Source organism: Protomyctophum parallelum (assembly GCF_964188405.1).
Source record: "Protomyctophum parallelum genome assembly, chromosome: 20".
NCBI classification, from domain to species: Eukaryota; Metazoa; Chordata; class Actinopteri; order Myctophiformes; family Myctophidae; genus Protomyctophum; species Protomyctophum parallelum.
The window spans coordinates 1596515-1614712 of record NC_139718.1 but is presented as its reverse complement, the minus strand read 5'-3'; the positions used below and the strand labels follow the sequence as shown (position 1 = coordinate 1614712).

The 18198-nt window shown below is 45.3% G+C and overlaps 1 protein-coding gene across 3 annotated transcripts in view; it reads left to right on the top strand.

Annotated features, from left to right (window-relative positions):
• The first annotated feature begins 3627 nt into the window (after positions 1-3627).
• The window catches only part of LOC310878249 (uncharacterized protein), a 50010-nt gene continuing 35439 nt past the window's right edge, over positions 3628-18198 (top strand). Inside the window, exons 1-3 of one of the 3 annotated variants that reach the window (XM_083792470.1) lie at positions 3628-3735; positions 3831-4207; positions 11372-11458. In XM_083792470.1, the coding sequence (XP_083648596.1) occupies positions 4072-4207; positions 11372-11458 (223 nt within the window). In that variant the 5' untranslated portion in view covers positions 3628-3735; positions 3831-4071. Of the gene's footprint in view, positions 4208-4304; positions 4328-11371; positions 11459-18198 lie in introns of those variants that run through there. The other 2 variants (XM_083792469.1, XM_083792471.1) reach the window with 2 other exon arrangements.

The window sequence follows — 18198 nt, the reverse complement described above, 5'->3', positions numbered from 1 at the left end:
TGACTAATGACTAAAACTAAAAAATTAGCTGCCAAAAACAACAAACACTGACCTGCAGCCACACAGAAGAACAGGAGAAGCAGCGAAGCGGTCTTCATTGTGAAGCCCAGACCAGACGACTACAACTCCCAGCATGCATCGTGACACCCTGTATTTACTGGAGGTTCAGAGACCCTATTGGTTCGTTCAGGTGGGGGGGAGTGACAGATATATTGTTGTATTCCTGTTTCTCATTGGATGGAGGCGTGGAGAGAAGCATGTTTGGAGCCAACCGATTGGATCATTTTGCGGGAGGAACGCACGAATACACACTTTTAGGGGAGGTGTTGTTTCCTATAATAATAATAAAACTTTATTTGTATAGCACCTTTCATGACATGAAATGCAGCTCAAAGTGCTTTACAGAACAATGGAGAATAAAAGAAAAGCAAGGCAACGACATTAAAAAACAAGCAGTAATGCAATACAGTGAAGACATGAATAACAAAAAATAAAAGATCAATTAAAAGCAATGTTGTAGAAGTGGGTCTTGAGCTGTGCTTTAAAAATGTCTACAGAGGCTGCCTGTCGAAGGTACAGTGGGAGTTTGTTCCATGCCGACGGCCTGTAGAAGCAAAAAGCTGCTTCCCCGTATTTTTTAGTTGCCATTTTTTTAGGCAAAGCGAGCAGGCCAGCAGTGGAAGACCTTAGGGGGCTATAAGAGCAGTGGACCCAGCGGACCCCCCCGGGGGTAACAATGGTAACGACATTGGACTTCTAAACAAATGTATTCAAAGCAAAATACTTGTGTTCAAAGTTCACATTTTTGGCTTTTTGTTTTTGCAATTTTTTCAAAAAAGTAAAAAAAATAATAAAAAAAAAACAAATTCAAAGAAAATCTAAAAAAGTTTTTAAAAATGGGGGTAACGACATTGGCTTTCTAAACAAACTTGTTCAACGCAAAATACTTGTGTTCAAGTTAAAAATTTCAAAAAAGCCCAGAAAAGTTTAAAAAAAAAATCAAATGAAGTCAAATAAACGGGGGTAACGACATTGGATTTCTAAACAAAAAAGTAAAAAAGACTATATATATATATATATAGTGGCCCGTCAAAAAAAAATGTTTTCAACATATTATATTCTTCTATACACCTGTTAAGGTTGGACACACTTCCAACACTACTTATAGTTTCCAAAAAAAATCTAACATTTTCAAAAGTTTTCAACATTTTTCAACATTTTAAATGTCAAATGTAAATAAAAAAAGCTGATTTACGATTGTATATCTGTAAAAATATTCTGTTATGAGGGTCTTTGGCATATGTTTTCAAATGGGCGTCTGCAGACTACGATGGACAGTGGCTGTGGTTTAAGATGATATACTCTTTTCACTGTTTTTTAAAAATGTTTTTATTTCGCTTTTAGTGTTTATTTATTTTTTCTCTTATAGTTGTTTGTATTTCGTTGTTGCCTCTGCCCTCCATGTAAAGTAGAAAAGTGCTAAATTAGTTTGAGATATATTAATATTATTATTCAAATCCAAACATTTGTATCAGGTAAATGGTGCATTTATATAGCGCCTTTATCCAAGGCGCTTTACAGAGATTGTGCATTACATTCACCCATTCATACACCGATAGCAGCGGAAACCATGCAAGGCACCAACCTGCAATTAGGGGTTCAGAGTCTTGCTCAAGGACACTCTGGGGGAGACCACAGGGTTCGAACTGGCAACCTTGCGGTTGCCATCCAGACACTCACCACCGGTCTTCAGTTAGAAGATGTTCTTGAACATACATGCCAGGGACCCCCCATAAGAGAATCATTTTACGGTTCTAGCAGTGATTCTCAACCTGTTTAATTTCAAGGACCCCCAGTTTGACATGCGTTAGTCTACGGACCCCGAATTTAATGGCATTTCTATCTCTGGAATTTGTAGCCTACAATCTCAGAGCTACAGACCCATAAGGGTCCATTTGGTTCCAAACTATCATTTAGCTGAGGGACCCCCTGGAACTCCCTCAAGGACCCCTGGGGGTCCCCGGACCCCACTTTGGGAACCACTGCTCTAGGGCTATGGACCTGAAGCTAAGGCTATGTAAACAATTAATATAGGACCTGTGTAATTTTGTAAACGACACACACACACACACACACACACACACACACACACACACACACACACACACACACACACACACACACACACACTATGTAAACACCATTGATTGAAGTATTTATTAACAGTTTGCAGAATTACAGTACATTTCAAGCACAACTCAATACAGAAATCTGTTAACTCAACTGTGAGTGCAGGATTCGTATCGAATAAAACTCAGTCGAGCAGCAGGGACTCGCACATCCTCCGGTGTACAGCGGGGGGCGCTGTTTTCCCCAAAAGCAACTGTCTTTGCAACCGGTCAACACAACAACAAGAAGAAGAAGAGGAGGAGGAGGAGCGGAAGACGGAAGCAGACAGTAGCAGCACAGTAGAAGAAGAACCAGTGTTGCCATCTCGGCTTATTATAAGCGACTTTGGGCTTCTTTATCAATTAAATTCAAAGGATCTTTATTGGCATGAGAAAACCAACGTTTACATTGCCAAAGCAAGTGTCACAAAGACAATACAATAAAAAAAAACTGTTGGAAATTATCTGTAACGTTGCTTGTAAGTATGTAGGTTGCAGGGTTTTTGGGGGCTTGTAATTGTTTCTTATGTGTCTTATTTTGTTTTCTAATGTCGTTTAAACCAGTGATTTACATTTTCAAGTCAAGGAGTCACAAGGACCCCCAGAATGGTCCAACTAAGGAGTCACAACTAAGGACCCCCAGAATGGTCCAACTAAGGAGTCACAAGGACCCCAGAATGGTCCAACTAAGGAGTCAAAAGTACCCCAGAATGGTCCAACTAAGGAGTCACAAGGACCCCAGAATGGTCCAACTAAGGAGTCAAAAGTACCCCAGAATGGTCGTCACAAGGACCCCAGAATGGTCCAACTAAGGAGTCACAATTAAGGACCCCCAGAATGGTCCAACTAAGGCCGGTGATGGGAGATTAATCAGCAAACACATCGTATCGGCCGATTTGAGTTGTTTTTAGATTAATCGGTTCGATTAATCAATCAGACAGATGAATTAATCGGTCCGATTAGGCTAATCGGTCTGTCTTTACAGATAAACATTTAAGCCCAAAGTAGATCTACAAGCTCACACTATTAAAGATAAAGGTATTTAAGTTAAATCTGACTTGCCTAAGCCCTGAAGTGCAGACACCCTGTTACATGTACTTTTTCAGAATGGACAAAAGTATTATAATATTTTCAATACAGAATGAGAGTAAAAATCGGTTATCGGCAATAACAGCACGTAAGTTCAAGTTTATTGGTAATTTAAAATACACACACCTTATACAATGTATTCAGGGTTTTCTTTTTTGGGGCAGAAGCCTCAGCTTATAATGCCAGCCCTTTCAATATTCAAAATAGCTATAAAAAGGAAGAATAAATACAACAAAAACAAAACGGAGAAGGACAACAGAAATTATAATAATAATAATGGTAATGATAATAAGGTAACAGGTTGCTTGCTACTTGTTTTTCTCGCACAGTCTGGCATCCCTGGTATCAGTGAGTACAGCAGAGCAGCAGCAGCAGAAGAAGAAGAAGAAGAAGACAGCCAAGGGGGAAAAAGTGTTGTTGTTGTTTTCGTTGTAGTTTAATTTGAGGAGCCTCGGTAGAAAAGCACACACACCCTGCTGTTACCGGGGTCAGTCTGTTGTTACCGGGGCCAGTCTGTTGTTACCGGGGCCAGTCTGTTGTTACCGGGGCCAGTCTGTTGTATACCGGGGTCAGTCTGTTGTTACCGGGCCCCCCGTGGCGGTCAGTCAGTCTGTTGTTACCGGGCCCCCCGTGGCGGTCAGTCAGTCTGTTGTTACCGGGCCCCCCGTGGCGGTCAGTCAGTCTGTTGTTACCGGGGCCCCCGTGGCGGTCAGTCAGTCTGTTGTTACCGGGCCCCCCGTCCCGTGGCGGTCAGTCAGTCTGTTGTTACCGGGCCCCCCGCGGCCGTCGGTCCGTCCGGTGAGGTCCCGTCAGAATGCACGCCGTGTACGCCGCGGACATCGTGAGCAGAAAGCCCGGCGTCCACCCGGGCTGTGTGGTCCGCCTCAAACAGCTGTGTGTCGACGCGATATGTCGGCACGTCAGCGACATGGAGGTACACACACTGCTGGGTGAGTGCACACACACACACACACACACACACACACACACACACACACACACACACACACACACACACACACACACACACACACACACACACAGCGACATGGAGGTACACACACTGCTGGGTGAGTACACACACACACACACACACACACACACACACACACACACACACACACACACACACACACACACACACATGTTGCAAGTATGTGTATAACAGATACCCAGGATAGATGTGCTGTGCTCAGTGCCTTTAATTATAATAAAGCCGGTAGCATACATAACAGCATTGCAATGTCAACAACAGCTTCATGACTAAGCGAGGTAATAATGCTAGAGAGGTAGTAACATCCGGGAACCACAGGGTGGGGCCGTAGCCTAGCTAGAGCACCCTGTAACATCTCCCTTCCTTTAGTAAAGTAACAATACTGCATCTCAGTATAACACCACAACAACACAGTAACAAATAATAACTTTTCTCTACATACTTATTTTCTTTCCCTTTTTTTTTTTTTTTTTTTTTTTTTTTTTTTTTCACAGCGTTCTTGTCATGTCCCTCTGTACACAGTCCCTGTGTGAGTGACTGACTGTGCGTGTGTGTGTGTGTGTGTGTGTGTGTGTGTGTGCGTGCATGTATGTGTGTGTGTGTGTGTGTGCGTGTGTGTGTGTGTGTGTGTGTGTGTGTGAGAGTCACAGTTCACGTGACCTAAAGGTCAAGTCTATCTGGAGGCCTAATCAGCCTCCCACTCCGGGAGAAGGCCCGGCCCTGCGACTCACCGCACGGTGCGTTCCCAGTCTGCGGGGAAGAAGACGACGGCCTCGGGGCTGATGGCTTTGGAGACTTTGAAGGGCTGCTAACGATCTCTCTGGTGCATCCCCCGCTCGCAGGCTGCTCCAGGGCCACTTCCGGACGAACTGATGGCTGGAGCGCGACCCCCTCCGCTGGTCGGAGATCGATCCTGTTGCGCCGGAATGTGGTCCCCTCCACGTCGACCAGATAGGATCGGAGCCCCAGCTGCTGCAGACACACCCCTCTCCTCCATCTGCCCGTCCTGTCTCCCGGGAGCGGCTTCATCCTCACAGGCTGGCCGACGTTCAGCTCCGGCAGGTCCCTGGCGGATCTGTCATATGACAGCTTCGCTGCTTGATGTTTCACCCTTAGCTTGTCAGTAATCCCTGTGACGACCTGAGGTGTCAGTAGCTGGTCGGCCACAGGGAGAAAGGTTCTCAGTCTCCGTGACATAAGCCGCTGTGCTGGGCTGCTATTCATACCCTCCGTGGGCGTGCTCCTCCAGTGTAAAATGGCCTTCCAGGGGTCCTCCTTGGCACGGTCTGCCTTTCTGCAGAGGCTCTTTACAATCTTTACAGCTGACTCCGCCTTGCCATTGGCCTTCGGGTGTCTCGGCGAGGACATGACATGCTCGAAACCCCACTCCCTCGAAAACGCCCGGAACTCTCCACCGGCAAACTGGCCGCCACCATCAGAAATGGCCCTGTCAGGGACACCATAGCGGGCAAACAGCGCCTTGCACCGGCGGATGGTGGTGTCCGCAGACAGGTCAGGGAGCAGGTCAAACTCCCAAAAGTCAGAATAGTGGTCGACAATGAGCAGGAAGTGCTGTGCTGCATAACTGTACAAGTCCATGCTCACCAGCTGCCATGGACGTGTGGGGAGCGGGTGTGACATCATAGTCTCTTTCTGCTGCTCGTGCGCATATTCATTGCACACAGAGCACTGCTGCACAAAGTCTTTAACCTCCGCTTGCATTCCTGCCCAGTACAGAGTGTCGCGGGCCTGTCTGTAGCATGCCTCGGCCCCGACATGGTTGTAGTGAATCCGTCGTAACATTTCAGGACGCATAGACCTGGGGATGATGATGCGCTGGCTCCTGAAGAGCACGCCGTCTTGCGCACTTATCTCATCCCTAATGCCCCAGTAGTCCCTGACGGCCACAGGGGCCTCCTCCTTGTGTTCTGGCCATCCCTCCAGCACGACTGACTTGAGTGTTTGGAGACACACATCCTCCTCCGTGTGTTTACGAATCTGTGCCAGGCGTTGGCTGCTGACGTTCAGATAATCCGCCTGCTGAATGGTCGCCGTGTCGCTCTGCTCCTGCTGCATGCTGCAGACCATTTGGCGCCGGTACAGCGTGTCAGTCCTCCGTGGTGGGGTGGTGGCCCTGCTGAGTGTGTCACTGATGTACATCTCAGGGCCCGGCTTGTATACCACCACAAGGCAGTAGTTCTGAAGCGTGAGGAGCATGCTCTGAAGGCGCTTCGGCGCACTGAGGAGAGGCTTACTGAAGATCGAGACCAGCGGGCGGTGGTCGGTCTCTGCAGTCACATCGCCCCTCCCATACAGGTAGTAGTGGAAGCGTTGGCAGGCAAACACGATGCTCAGGCATTCTTTTTCAATCTGCGCGTAGTTTTGCTCCGTTTGCGTCAATGCCCGGGAGGCGAACGCGACAGGCTGCCCCTCCTGAAACAGGCAACATCCCAGACCTGCTTGACTGGAGTCACTCTGAATAGTGACCGGCTTGTTGACGTCATAGTATCTGAGGACTGGCACCGCCGTGACCAGTGCCTTGATTTCCTTCATGGCGGTGTCATGCTTCGGCAGCCAGTGCCATGGCACGTCTTTGTCCAGCAGTCTCCTCAGTGGCTCACATACCTCCGACAAGCGAGGCATGAACCTGGACAGATAATTCACAAACCCGACACACCGCTGGACCGCTTTTGCATCTGTAGGATTCGGCATGTCCAAAACCGCTCTGACCTTGTCAGGGTCAGCCTTGAGGCCCTCCGCCGACAGTATGTGGCCGTGGAAGCGGACCTCCTTCACTCGAAACTGCAGCTTTTTCAGGCCCAGCCTCAGCTTCACTTCTCTGCATCGGTCCATCAGAGCGACAAGGTTTGTGTCATGGTCGTCATTGGCCTCATCCTCTGTGTCCCCACAGCCGACTATGAGGATATCATCAGCGATGGGCTCAATGCCCCTCAGGCCAGCCAGCAGTTCATGTTGCTTCCTTTGGTACAGCTCCGGAGCAACTGACACACCGAAAGGGAGTTTCAGCCAACGTTTTCTGCCCCACGGTGTCCAGAATGTCGTCATCAGGCTGCTCTCCTCATCCAAGCGGCACTGCAGAAACGCATCACGTGCATCCACCAGGGTGAATATACGTGCCTTTGGTAGCTTATACAGCACGTCATCCAAGGTGGGCATAATATAATGGGACCGTCTCAAAGCTCGGTTGAGAGGCTTCGGGTCGATGCAGAGTCTCAATTTGTCTGGCTTCTTTACTATGACTAGGTTGCTGATCCAGTCTGTGGGTTGAGTAACTGTGGTCAAGTGCCCATCCTCCTCATAACGATCGAGCTGCGCTTTAACAGCCGCCTTGAGAGCCACTGGAACGTTCCTAGGAGCACACTGCACCGGGGCCACAGTGCTGTCCAGCTCAAAGTGAATGTCACCGGGCAGAGACTCAACAGGGCTATTGAACACGTCGTGGTAGGTGTTAATAAGACGCTCCTTGGTCAGGTCACCCTTCCTGCAGTGCTCCACCTTGTTCAACTCCTCGGGAATGGTGAAACGTATTAGACCAAGTCTCTCACATGTCTCTCCCGAAAGTAAGGGCCTCTGGCCGGTATGCACAATTTCAAAGTCCAGCCTGTGTGTCTTGCCCCTAATAATGCATTGCGTGCTGTACACACCCAACGAGCTCATCCACTCACTGTTGTAGAGTTTCAATCTTGTGAGACTCTTCTGAAGAGGCGTACGAGGCGCCAGCCTCATCTTATCCTTGATGCTCATCACATTGCAAGTGGCTCCAGAGTCGAGCTGGCACCTCTGGGCCCCTCTTTGCAGCGGCAGGTTGACAAACCACTTTTTCCCTTGAGTGTTTACAGCGCCCACGCTCTCCGCTGCATACACATCTCTCTCATCATGGTCACTGCCCTCCCGGTCCTCAGGCCATGGGCCATCCACAGTGTTCAACTGGCGTGCTTGCTGGCCCCTTTTCATGCATACCTTCGCAAAATGGTTGGCAGTGCCACATGAGCGGCATGATTTGCCAAATGCTGGGCACAGGTCTCGCCCCCGTTTGTGCCGTGAGCCACAGTACTTGCAGTCACCTGCGCCTCTCATGCTCTGATGCTGTGCCGATGTGTTGGTGGGCTCAGACGGCCTGCTGGCAGTCCTCCGTTCGTACCGCTGTCCTTGTGTGGCATTAATGCTGTCCCCCGGCCCGGAGCTGCTCAGTGACATGGCTTTTAGCTTGCTGTCCATGACCTCAGATGCACGGCAGATCCTGATGGCATCGTCCAATTTAAGGTCCTTTTCTCTCAGTAAGCGACGTCTTGCACCCTCGTCAGCTATCCCGAGAACAACTTTGTCCTTTATGAGTTCATCCTTAATAGCTCCATATTCACAAGAGGCAGCCTTCTCCCTCAGCCTGGTAACAAAAGAGTCGAAAAGCTCTCCATCCTCTTGTTTAAGTTGGCCAAACACATACCTCTCGAAAGTCACGTTCCTGGCGGGTGTGAAGTATGTCTCCAGTGCCTCCAGTATAGCACCGACAACTTTCTGCTGGTCCGCCGTGAGTCCCAGGTTGTGTGTGTAGACATGGCGGCAGTCGTTCCCCATCAGCCTCCTGAGTGCTGCTGCCTGCACCGGCTCTGCCTTCTCACTGAGGCCGGTCGCAAGCAGGTAGTCCTCAAACTCTGCTCGAAAGCTCACCCAGTTGCTGTGAACATCCCCCGTCATCTTCATGGGCTCCGGAGGCGGTATGCTGGTTGCCATCGTTTCAGCGCGACGCAAATGCTAGCAGGCTAACCGAAGCTGCTAATCCTCACCAAAACAAACAAGCACACGCTGCTTTGGCGACGGACAGAGCGACGTTAACTTCTTATGATCCTATTTCCACTTCTGTCACCATGTTGCAAGTATGTGTATAACAGATACCCAGGATAGATGTGCTGTGCTCAGTGCCTTTAATTATAATAAAGCCGGTAGCATACATAACAGCATTGCAATGTCAACAACAGCTTCATGACTAAGCGAGGTAATAATGCTAGAGAGGTAGTAACATCCGGGAACCACAGGGTGGGGCCGTAGCCTAGCTAGAGCACCCTGTAACAACACACACACACACACACACACACACACACACACACACACACAGCGACATGGGGGCACACACACACACACACACACACACACACACACACACACACAGTGAGTGAGTGGCATGGATGTACACACAGACTGCTGGGTGACTGAGTGACTGTCTGGGACGATACTGTGTTTTATTCGATACGAATGGTGTCTACATTATAGCACCACACTTTATCATGTCTAGGACCCCCGAATTTACACTCATTATTAGCCCGTGGAGGTCCACTCCACGCGGGTCCCTAGCATGGGGGTCCCTGGCATGCAGGTCCATGGGGGTCCCTAGCATGGGGGTCCCTGGCATGCAGGTCCATGGGGGTCCCTAGCATGGGGGTCCCTGGCATGCAGGTCCATGGGGGTCCCTGGGGGTCCCTGGCATGCACTTGCAGGTCCATGGGGGTCCCTGGCATATCTCTTCAGATGGGCCCCATTAGAGAAGGGGTTTACAGTTCTAGCAGTGATTCTTAACCTTTTTAATCTCAAGGACCCCCAGTTTGACATGCATTAGTCTACGGACCCCCATTTAATGGCATTTCTATCTCTCTCTCAATTTATGTTATGAAATCAGTGTTAATTTTACTCTGAGAGTGTACAAATGGAACCAATTGGACCCGTTGGGGTCCATTTGTACACTCTCAGAGTTACAGACCCAACTATTTAGCTGGGGACCCCCTAGCTCTGGTCCATAGCTCTAATGCTCTGGCCCATATAGCTCTAATGCGTTGCATTTAGAGCTATGTTACTCTTGATTTCCGGGGCTCGCATGAATGCAGACCAGCCTCGTCTTTAGCTCACCAAAACAAAGGTGGGTTGTGTGATTAGAAAGCCTACTTTCCTTCACCTTCACCTGGCCACCACACGTATAAACAGTACTTTTTGGCCAAAAGGGGGTTTTGTCAAAGCTGTCACTACGACAGCATCAAGGCCCGCCAAAATACATTTTTACTCGACTAAATCGCATGACACTTAGTCGACTAGAACTAGACTATTAAATTAGAACTAGAACTAAAACATTCCAGGTGACTATTAATATGACTAAAACTAAATTAAGTTTCAGTCCAAAGACTATGGCTAAAAGTAAAATAGAAATGTGCTGCCAAAAACAACACTGCCTCTTTGTACTAACGTTACCCTGGTGTTCTGTGATTCTCCACAGAGCTGCCAACGCCGCTGATTTAGGAGCTTATATCTCTTTCACTTCTAGTGATTTTCTATTTTTCTAGTCGACTTTTCTATAATTTTCTATCATTCTAGTCGACTAGTTGTTTAACTAGGTCTACCTATTGTGTACTTTTTTATTATTTTAATAATATAGTTGTACTAAAACCACAACATGACGATTATAGCTCACTTTCTTGCAACTTTGTTTCTGATGCAAGGAAGCTAAGAGCAGCGCCGAAATAATGGCTGCAGCCGTGTCGTTCAAATTGTTGTCTCTATAACCTGTACTGCAATGAATGTCACAAAAACAAATTCCAATCAACTCTGTTGACATGGCAGTAAAATAATCTTGAATAGCTATAGTCACCAATTATGTACTGTTTACATTGGTGACTAGAAGTATAATCTAGCTGATCTTGAGGCCTACAAAAAAAAAAAAAACGTTTTTTATTATTATTATTTGTATTATCAACTACCAACAAGGTGGACTAGTAGTGGATTTACTAGTGGACTAGTTGAATAGTGGACTAGTTGCTTAACCCATTCTGACCGGGCACCCATTTTGGTGTCAGCATCATGTCATGCTTTAGCTATTGAAAAATAGCAGATCTACAAGCTCATATCGCGCCACCGAGTGGCGCGATATGAGCTTGTAGGTCTGCTATTTTTGAAAAATCGAAGAGCGACTGACATTTTTAGAATCTGATCTCAGGTCAGAATGGGTTCATCAGACCAGTGTGTGTCCGGCGGAAACCTCGTATGAATCTGATCTCAGGTCAGAATGGGTTAAAGCCCTAACTAACTAACGCTAGTGTTCTGTGATCTCTCTCCTCAGAGCTGCCAACCCCACTCATCAAGGAGCTCATACCACATCTAAACATCATTGACCTGGAGAGACTACAGCCAGCCCTAAACCACAGAGGTAACTATAGACTAGAGACTATAGACTACAGCCAGCCCTAAACCACAGAGGTAACTATAGACTAGAGACTACAGCCAGCCCTAAACCACAGAGGTAACTAGAACTGCACTCTGTCGAGTGCATACTTGCACACTAGTAGGCCATAAATGGCCAACTAGTGCGCAAGCAGAGCGCGCATGTAATGTTTTCGCCCAGATTTGATGTTTTTCTGCGTAAGCCTCAAATGTGTGTGTATGTGTATGACTAGCTCTAAATGATGACGTAAGAAATACGTGTATGACTAGCTCTAAATGATGACGTAAGAAATATGGTCATTTCGTCATCATTGGTCCAGCAATACGGGCACAGATTTGATGTTTTTCTGGGGGGGTCCTGAAATGGCGGAACGGCTGTCACGGTTTTTGGACCAAAGTGACCACAGAATACCACTAATCAACTTACAACTACACACTTTATACAGTATACTATATATATACACTATATATATTTCTTACGTCATCATTTAGAGCTAGTCATACACGTATTTCTTACGTCATCATTTAGAGCTAGTCATACATCAAATCTGTACCCATATTGCTGGACCAATGATGACGAAATGACCATATTTCTTACATACACACCACGTACTCTAGTCCCAGCAGATCAGGCACAATTTGGTAAATTATTTTTTTATTGATTATGTATATAGTATACGTATGACTAGCTCTAAATGATGACGTAAGAAATATATATAGTATATATATAGTATACTGTATAAAGTGTGTAGTTGTAAGTTGATTAGTGGTATTCTGTGGTCACTTTGGTCCAAAAACCGTGACAGCCGTTCCGCCATTTCAGGACCCCCCCAGAAAAACATCAAATCTGTGCCCGTATTGCTGGACCAATGATGACGAAATGACCATATTTCTTACGTCATCATTTAGAGCTAGTCATACACGTATTTCTTACGTCATCATTTAGAGCTAGTCATACACATACACACACATTTGAGGCTTACGCAGAAAAACATCAAATCCGTGTCCGTATTGCTGGATCAATGATGACGAAATGACCATATTTCTTACGTCATCATTTAGAGCTAGTCATACATCAAATCTGTGCCCGTATTGCTGGACCAATGATGACGAAATGACCATAGTTCTTACATACACACCACATACTCTGGTCCCAGCAGATCAGGCACAATTTGGTAAATTATTTTTTATTGATTATGTATATAGTATACGTATGACTAGCTCTAAATGATGACGTAAGAAATATATATAGTATATATATAGTATATAGGCATATACTATATATGTTTACATATATACTCTATACTCTATACTGTATAAAGTGTGTAGTTGTAAGTTGATTGGCGGTATTCTGTGGTCACTTTGGTCCAAAAACCGTGACAGCCGTTCCGCCATTTCAGGACCCCCCCAGAAAAACATCAAATCTGTGCCCGTATTGCTGGACCAATGATGACGAAATGACCATAGTTCTTACATACACACCACATACTCTGGTCCCAGCAGATCAGGCACAATTTGGTAAATTATTTTTTATTGATTATGTATATAGTATACGTATGACTAGCTCTAAATGATGACGTAAGAAATATATATAGTATATATATAGTATATAGGCATATACTATATATGTTTACATATATACTCTATACTCTATACTGTATAAAGTGTGTAGTTGTAAGTTGATTGGCGGTATTCTGTGGTCACTTTGGTCCAAAAACCGTGACAGCCGTTCCGCCATTTCAGGACCCCCCCAGAAAAACATCAAATCTGTGCCCGTATTGCTGGACCAATGATGACGAAATGACCATATTTCTTACGTCATCATTTAGAGCTAGTCATACACGTATTTCTTACGTCATCATTTAGAGCTAGTCATACACATACACACACATTTGAGGCTTACGCAGAAAAACATCAAATCTGTGTCCGTATTGCTGGATCAATGATGACGAAATGACCATATTTCTTACGTCATCATTTAGAGCTAGTCATACACGTATTTCTTACGTCATCATTTAGAGCTAGTCATACATCAAATCTGTGCCCGTATTGCTGGACCAATGATGACGAAATGACCATAGTTCTTACATACACACCACATACTCTGGTCCCAGCAGATCAGGCACAATTTGGTAAATTATTTTTTATTGATTATGTATATAGTATACGTATGACTAGCTCTAAATGATGACGTAAGAAATATATATAGTATATATATAGTATATAGGCATATACTATATATGTTTACATATATACTCTATACTCTATACTGTATAAAGTGTGTAGTTGTAAGTTGATTGGCGGTATTCTGTGGTCACTTTGGTCCAAAAACCGTGACAGCCGTTCCGCCATTTCAGGACCCCCCCAGAAAAACATCAAATCTCTGCCCGTATTGCTGGACCAATGATGACGAAATGACCATATTTCTTACGTCATCTAGTCATACACGTATGTGTATGACTAACTCTAAATGATGACGTAAGAAATACGTGTATGACTAGCTCTAAATGATGACGTAAGAAATATGGTCATTTCGTCATCATTGGTCCAGCAATACGGGCACAGATTTGATGTTTTTCTGGGGGGGTCCTGAAATGGCGGAACGGCTGTCACGACAAATGGACCAGGCCGATCACATTACTTGCGCGCTCTGCTTGCGCAAGTAACTATAGACTAGAGACTAGAGACTACAGCCAGCCCTAAACCACAGAGGTAACTATAGACTAGAGACTAGAGACTACAGCCAGCCCTAAACCACAGAGGTAACTATAGACTAGAGACTACAGCCAGCCCTAAACCACAGAGGTAACTATAGACTAGAGACTACAGCCAGCCCTAAACCACAGAGGTAACTATAGACTAGAGACTACAGCCAGCCCTAAACCGCAGAGGTAACTATAGACTAGAGACTACAGCCAGCCCTAAACCACAGAGGTAACTATAGACTAGAGACTAGAGACTACAGCCAGCCCTAAACCACAGAGGTAACTATAGACTAGAGACTAGAGACTACAGCCAGCCCTAAACCACAGAGGTAACTAGAGACTAGAGACTAGAGACTACAGCCAGCCCTAAACCACAGAGGTAACTATAGACTAGAGACTAGAGACTACAGCCAGCCCTAAACCACAGAGGTAACTAGAGACTAGAGACTACAGCCAGCCCTAAACCACAGAGGTAACTATAGACTAGAGACTAGAGACTACAGCCAGCCCTAAACCACAGAGGTAACTATAGACTAGAGACTAGAGACTACAGCCAGCCCTAAACCACAGAGGTAACTAGAGACTAGAGACTACAGCCAGCCCTAAACCACAGAGGTAACTATAGACTAGAGACTAGAGACTACAGCCAGCCCTAAACCACAGAGGTAACTATAGACTAGAGACTAGAGACTACAGCCAGCCCTAAACCACAGAGGTAACTAGAGACTAGAGACTACAGCCAGCCCTAAACCACAGAGGTAACTAGAGACTAGAGACTACAGCCAGCCCTAAACCACAGAGGTAACTAGAGACTAGAGACTACAGCCAGCCCTAAACCACAGAGGTAACTATAGACTAGAGACTAGAGCCAGCCCTAAACCACAGAGGTGACTAGAGACTAGAGACTACAGCCAGCCCTAAACCACAGAGGTAACTATAGACTAGAGACTACAGCCAGCCCTAAACCACAGAGGTAACTATAGACTAGAGACTACAGCCAGCCCTAAACCACAGAGGTAACTATAGACTAGAGACTAGAGACTACAGCCAGCCCTAAACCACAGAGGTAACTATAGACTAGAGACTACAGCCAGCCCTAAACCACAGAGGTAACTATAGACTAGAGACTACAGCCAGCCCTAAACCACAGAGGTAACTATAGACTAGAGACTACAGCCAGCCTTAACACTAGGAAGTCTGAGCAGCCGTTCTGACCGAATTTGAAATTTCAACGTTTATTTTCTTAGCCCATGGAGTCCAGAGAAAGTTCCCCTTGCATGACTTTGTCTAAATATTCGGTTGAAATCATCTCTGTTTTTTTTTCCATTTGAAACATTTTGTAAATATGATTTTAGGCATATATCTCTTACTCAGTCTGACTATAATCGGCCCAATCGACCGCCGTCACCCTTTCTCCCCCTCTCGTCTTTTGTTTGCGCTGCTTGATAATGGTGTTAATGGTGATTCCCCGACATTTACTTTTCACTTGATATCGTTTCGTAGAGAGCGCCTACACAACCGATTTATATACCAAATGAAAGCCCCAATTCCATAGTTTACATGGTATTTTGATTTTTTTTAAATGAGCAAAAAATGAGCGAGTTATGGTGGTTATGGTGGTAGGGGTGGAGAAAAAAAAAGAACACACAAACAGCTGGAGACGGCATTGTTGTTGTTGTTGCTGCATTCCATGTCCAACGAATTAAATCATATACGTTTGGCTGGTTAATTAACTTGGAATTTGTTTATTATTTTGATAAGATAATAGGAATATGAATACAATGATTATTATCATTGTTATTATTATTATTATTATTATTATTATTGCATGCTCGGTTAGACTCGACCCGACATTTACTTTCCATGAAGCGAGAACGCTTGCCGATGCGCGATACAAAATAAAAAGTGTTTGAATAATTCCAACCAGATAGACCTCCCGAACCGCTAAATGTTTTGTCAGTCAAAAGAACAGTTCTTTCTGCAAGCGACGTGGAACTTATGTAGGCATGCTGCTGTGGATTAATTTGTTCTGGCATATAGGCTCAATATCGCCAGCTCTTTGTCAGTCAAAAGAGTTCAGCCTGTCCGTCCTTCTTTATCTGTAAACTTTTTCTCTCTCTCTATTCTATTCTATTTAGTGTGCAAGGCTTACATCCGGTAAGCCACTGTATGCGCTGACTTCCATACACAACACATACACAAACCGTATCCTCTCCTCACCGGATGTTGAATTCACAGTGCTAACGGCCGTATTATGAACGATGTTTATTAATTAAACTGATATAACAACATAACGTGGCTAATAATTGTTTATTTGGAATGTACTTTGGCTGGTAATTTAGGTAAATATAACGCGACTCACTTGTATAAGTAATTTACCGCGGACAGGCCGCATTTAATGCAATACATTGGCTTTAGTAATGTTGTTAGCTTATAATATTAGCAACTGTAAGCTAACGGCTGGAGGACTACGGACAATCCGGTCAATAACATCATTACACTTAAACATTAATACAATTATGTCATGTTTACATGCCTAGTCAAGCAGTCTGTACATCGCGTGGGGTGACATATATTAATTACATCGATAACACACAAGAAAAGACAAGTGATCTTGCTCTTTTGGAAGGAAAAAAATAACAACAAAAGGCAGCAACGTGACACTCTTCCATGGCTATGTTGCAATATAGTACTAACGGGCAACGGCAAAATATATATTTTTCACATGTATTATTAGTTTTATACATTTTAGGAGTGAAAACATGTGTTAAGAAACATATTATGATTTAATTCGTTGGAAATGGGATGCAGGCTTGAACAATGTCTTCTCCAGCTGGAGAGGGACGTGTGGGGGAGAGAGTGGCCAATCAAATCGCACCAAAAACACGGTCCCATTGACCCTTCAGCCGACTGAGTAGTAGTGATTTTTTTTCAGACTTCGTAGTGTTAAACCACAGAGGTAACTATAGACTAGAGACTACAGCCAGCCCTAAACCACAGAGGTAACTATAGACTAGAGACTAGAGACTACAGCCAGCCCTAAACCACAGAGGTAACTATAGACTAGAGACTAGAGACTACAGCCAGCCCTAAACCACAGAGGTAACTATAGACTAGAGACTACAGCCAGCCCTAAACCACAGAGGTAACTATAGACTAGAGACTACAGCCAGCCCTAAACCACAGAGGTAACTATAGACTAGAGACTAGAGACTACAGCCAGCCCTAAACCACAGAGGTAACTATAGACTAGAGACTACAGCCAGCCCTAAACCACAGAGGTAACTAGAGACTAGAGACTAGAGACTACAGCCAGCCCTAAACCACAGAGGTAACTATAGACTAGAGACTACAGCCAGCCCTAAACCACAGAGGTAACTATAGACTAGAGACTACAGCCAGCCCTAAACCACAGAGGTAACTATAGACTATAGACTACAGCCAGCCCTAAACCACAGAGGTAACTATAGACTAGAGACTAGAGACTACAGCCAGCCCTAAACCACAGAGGTAACTATAGACTAGAGACTACAGCCAGCCCTAAACCACAGAGGTAACTATAGACTATAGACTAGAGACTACAGCCAGCCCTAAACCACAGAGGTAACTATAGACTAGAGACTACAGCCAGCCCTAAACCACAGAGGTAACTATAGACTAGAGACTAGAGACTACAGCCAGCCCTAAACCACAGAGGTAACTATAGACTAGAGACTACAGCCAGCCCTAAACCACAGAGGTAACTATAGACTAGAGACTAGAGACTACAGCCAGCCCTAAACCACAGAGGTAACTATAGACTATAGACTAGAGACTACAGCCAGCCCTAAACCACAGAGGTAACTATAGACTATAGACTAGAGACTACAGCCAGCCCTAAACCACAGAGGTAACTATAGACTAGAGACTACAGCCAGCCCTAAACCACAGAGGTAACTATAGACTAGAGACTACAGCCAGCCCTAAACCACAGAGGTAACTATAGACTAGAGACTAGAGACTACAGCCAGCCCTAAACCAC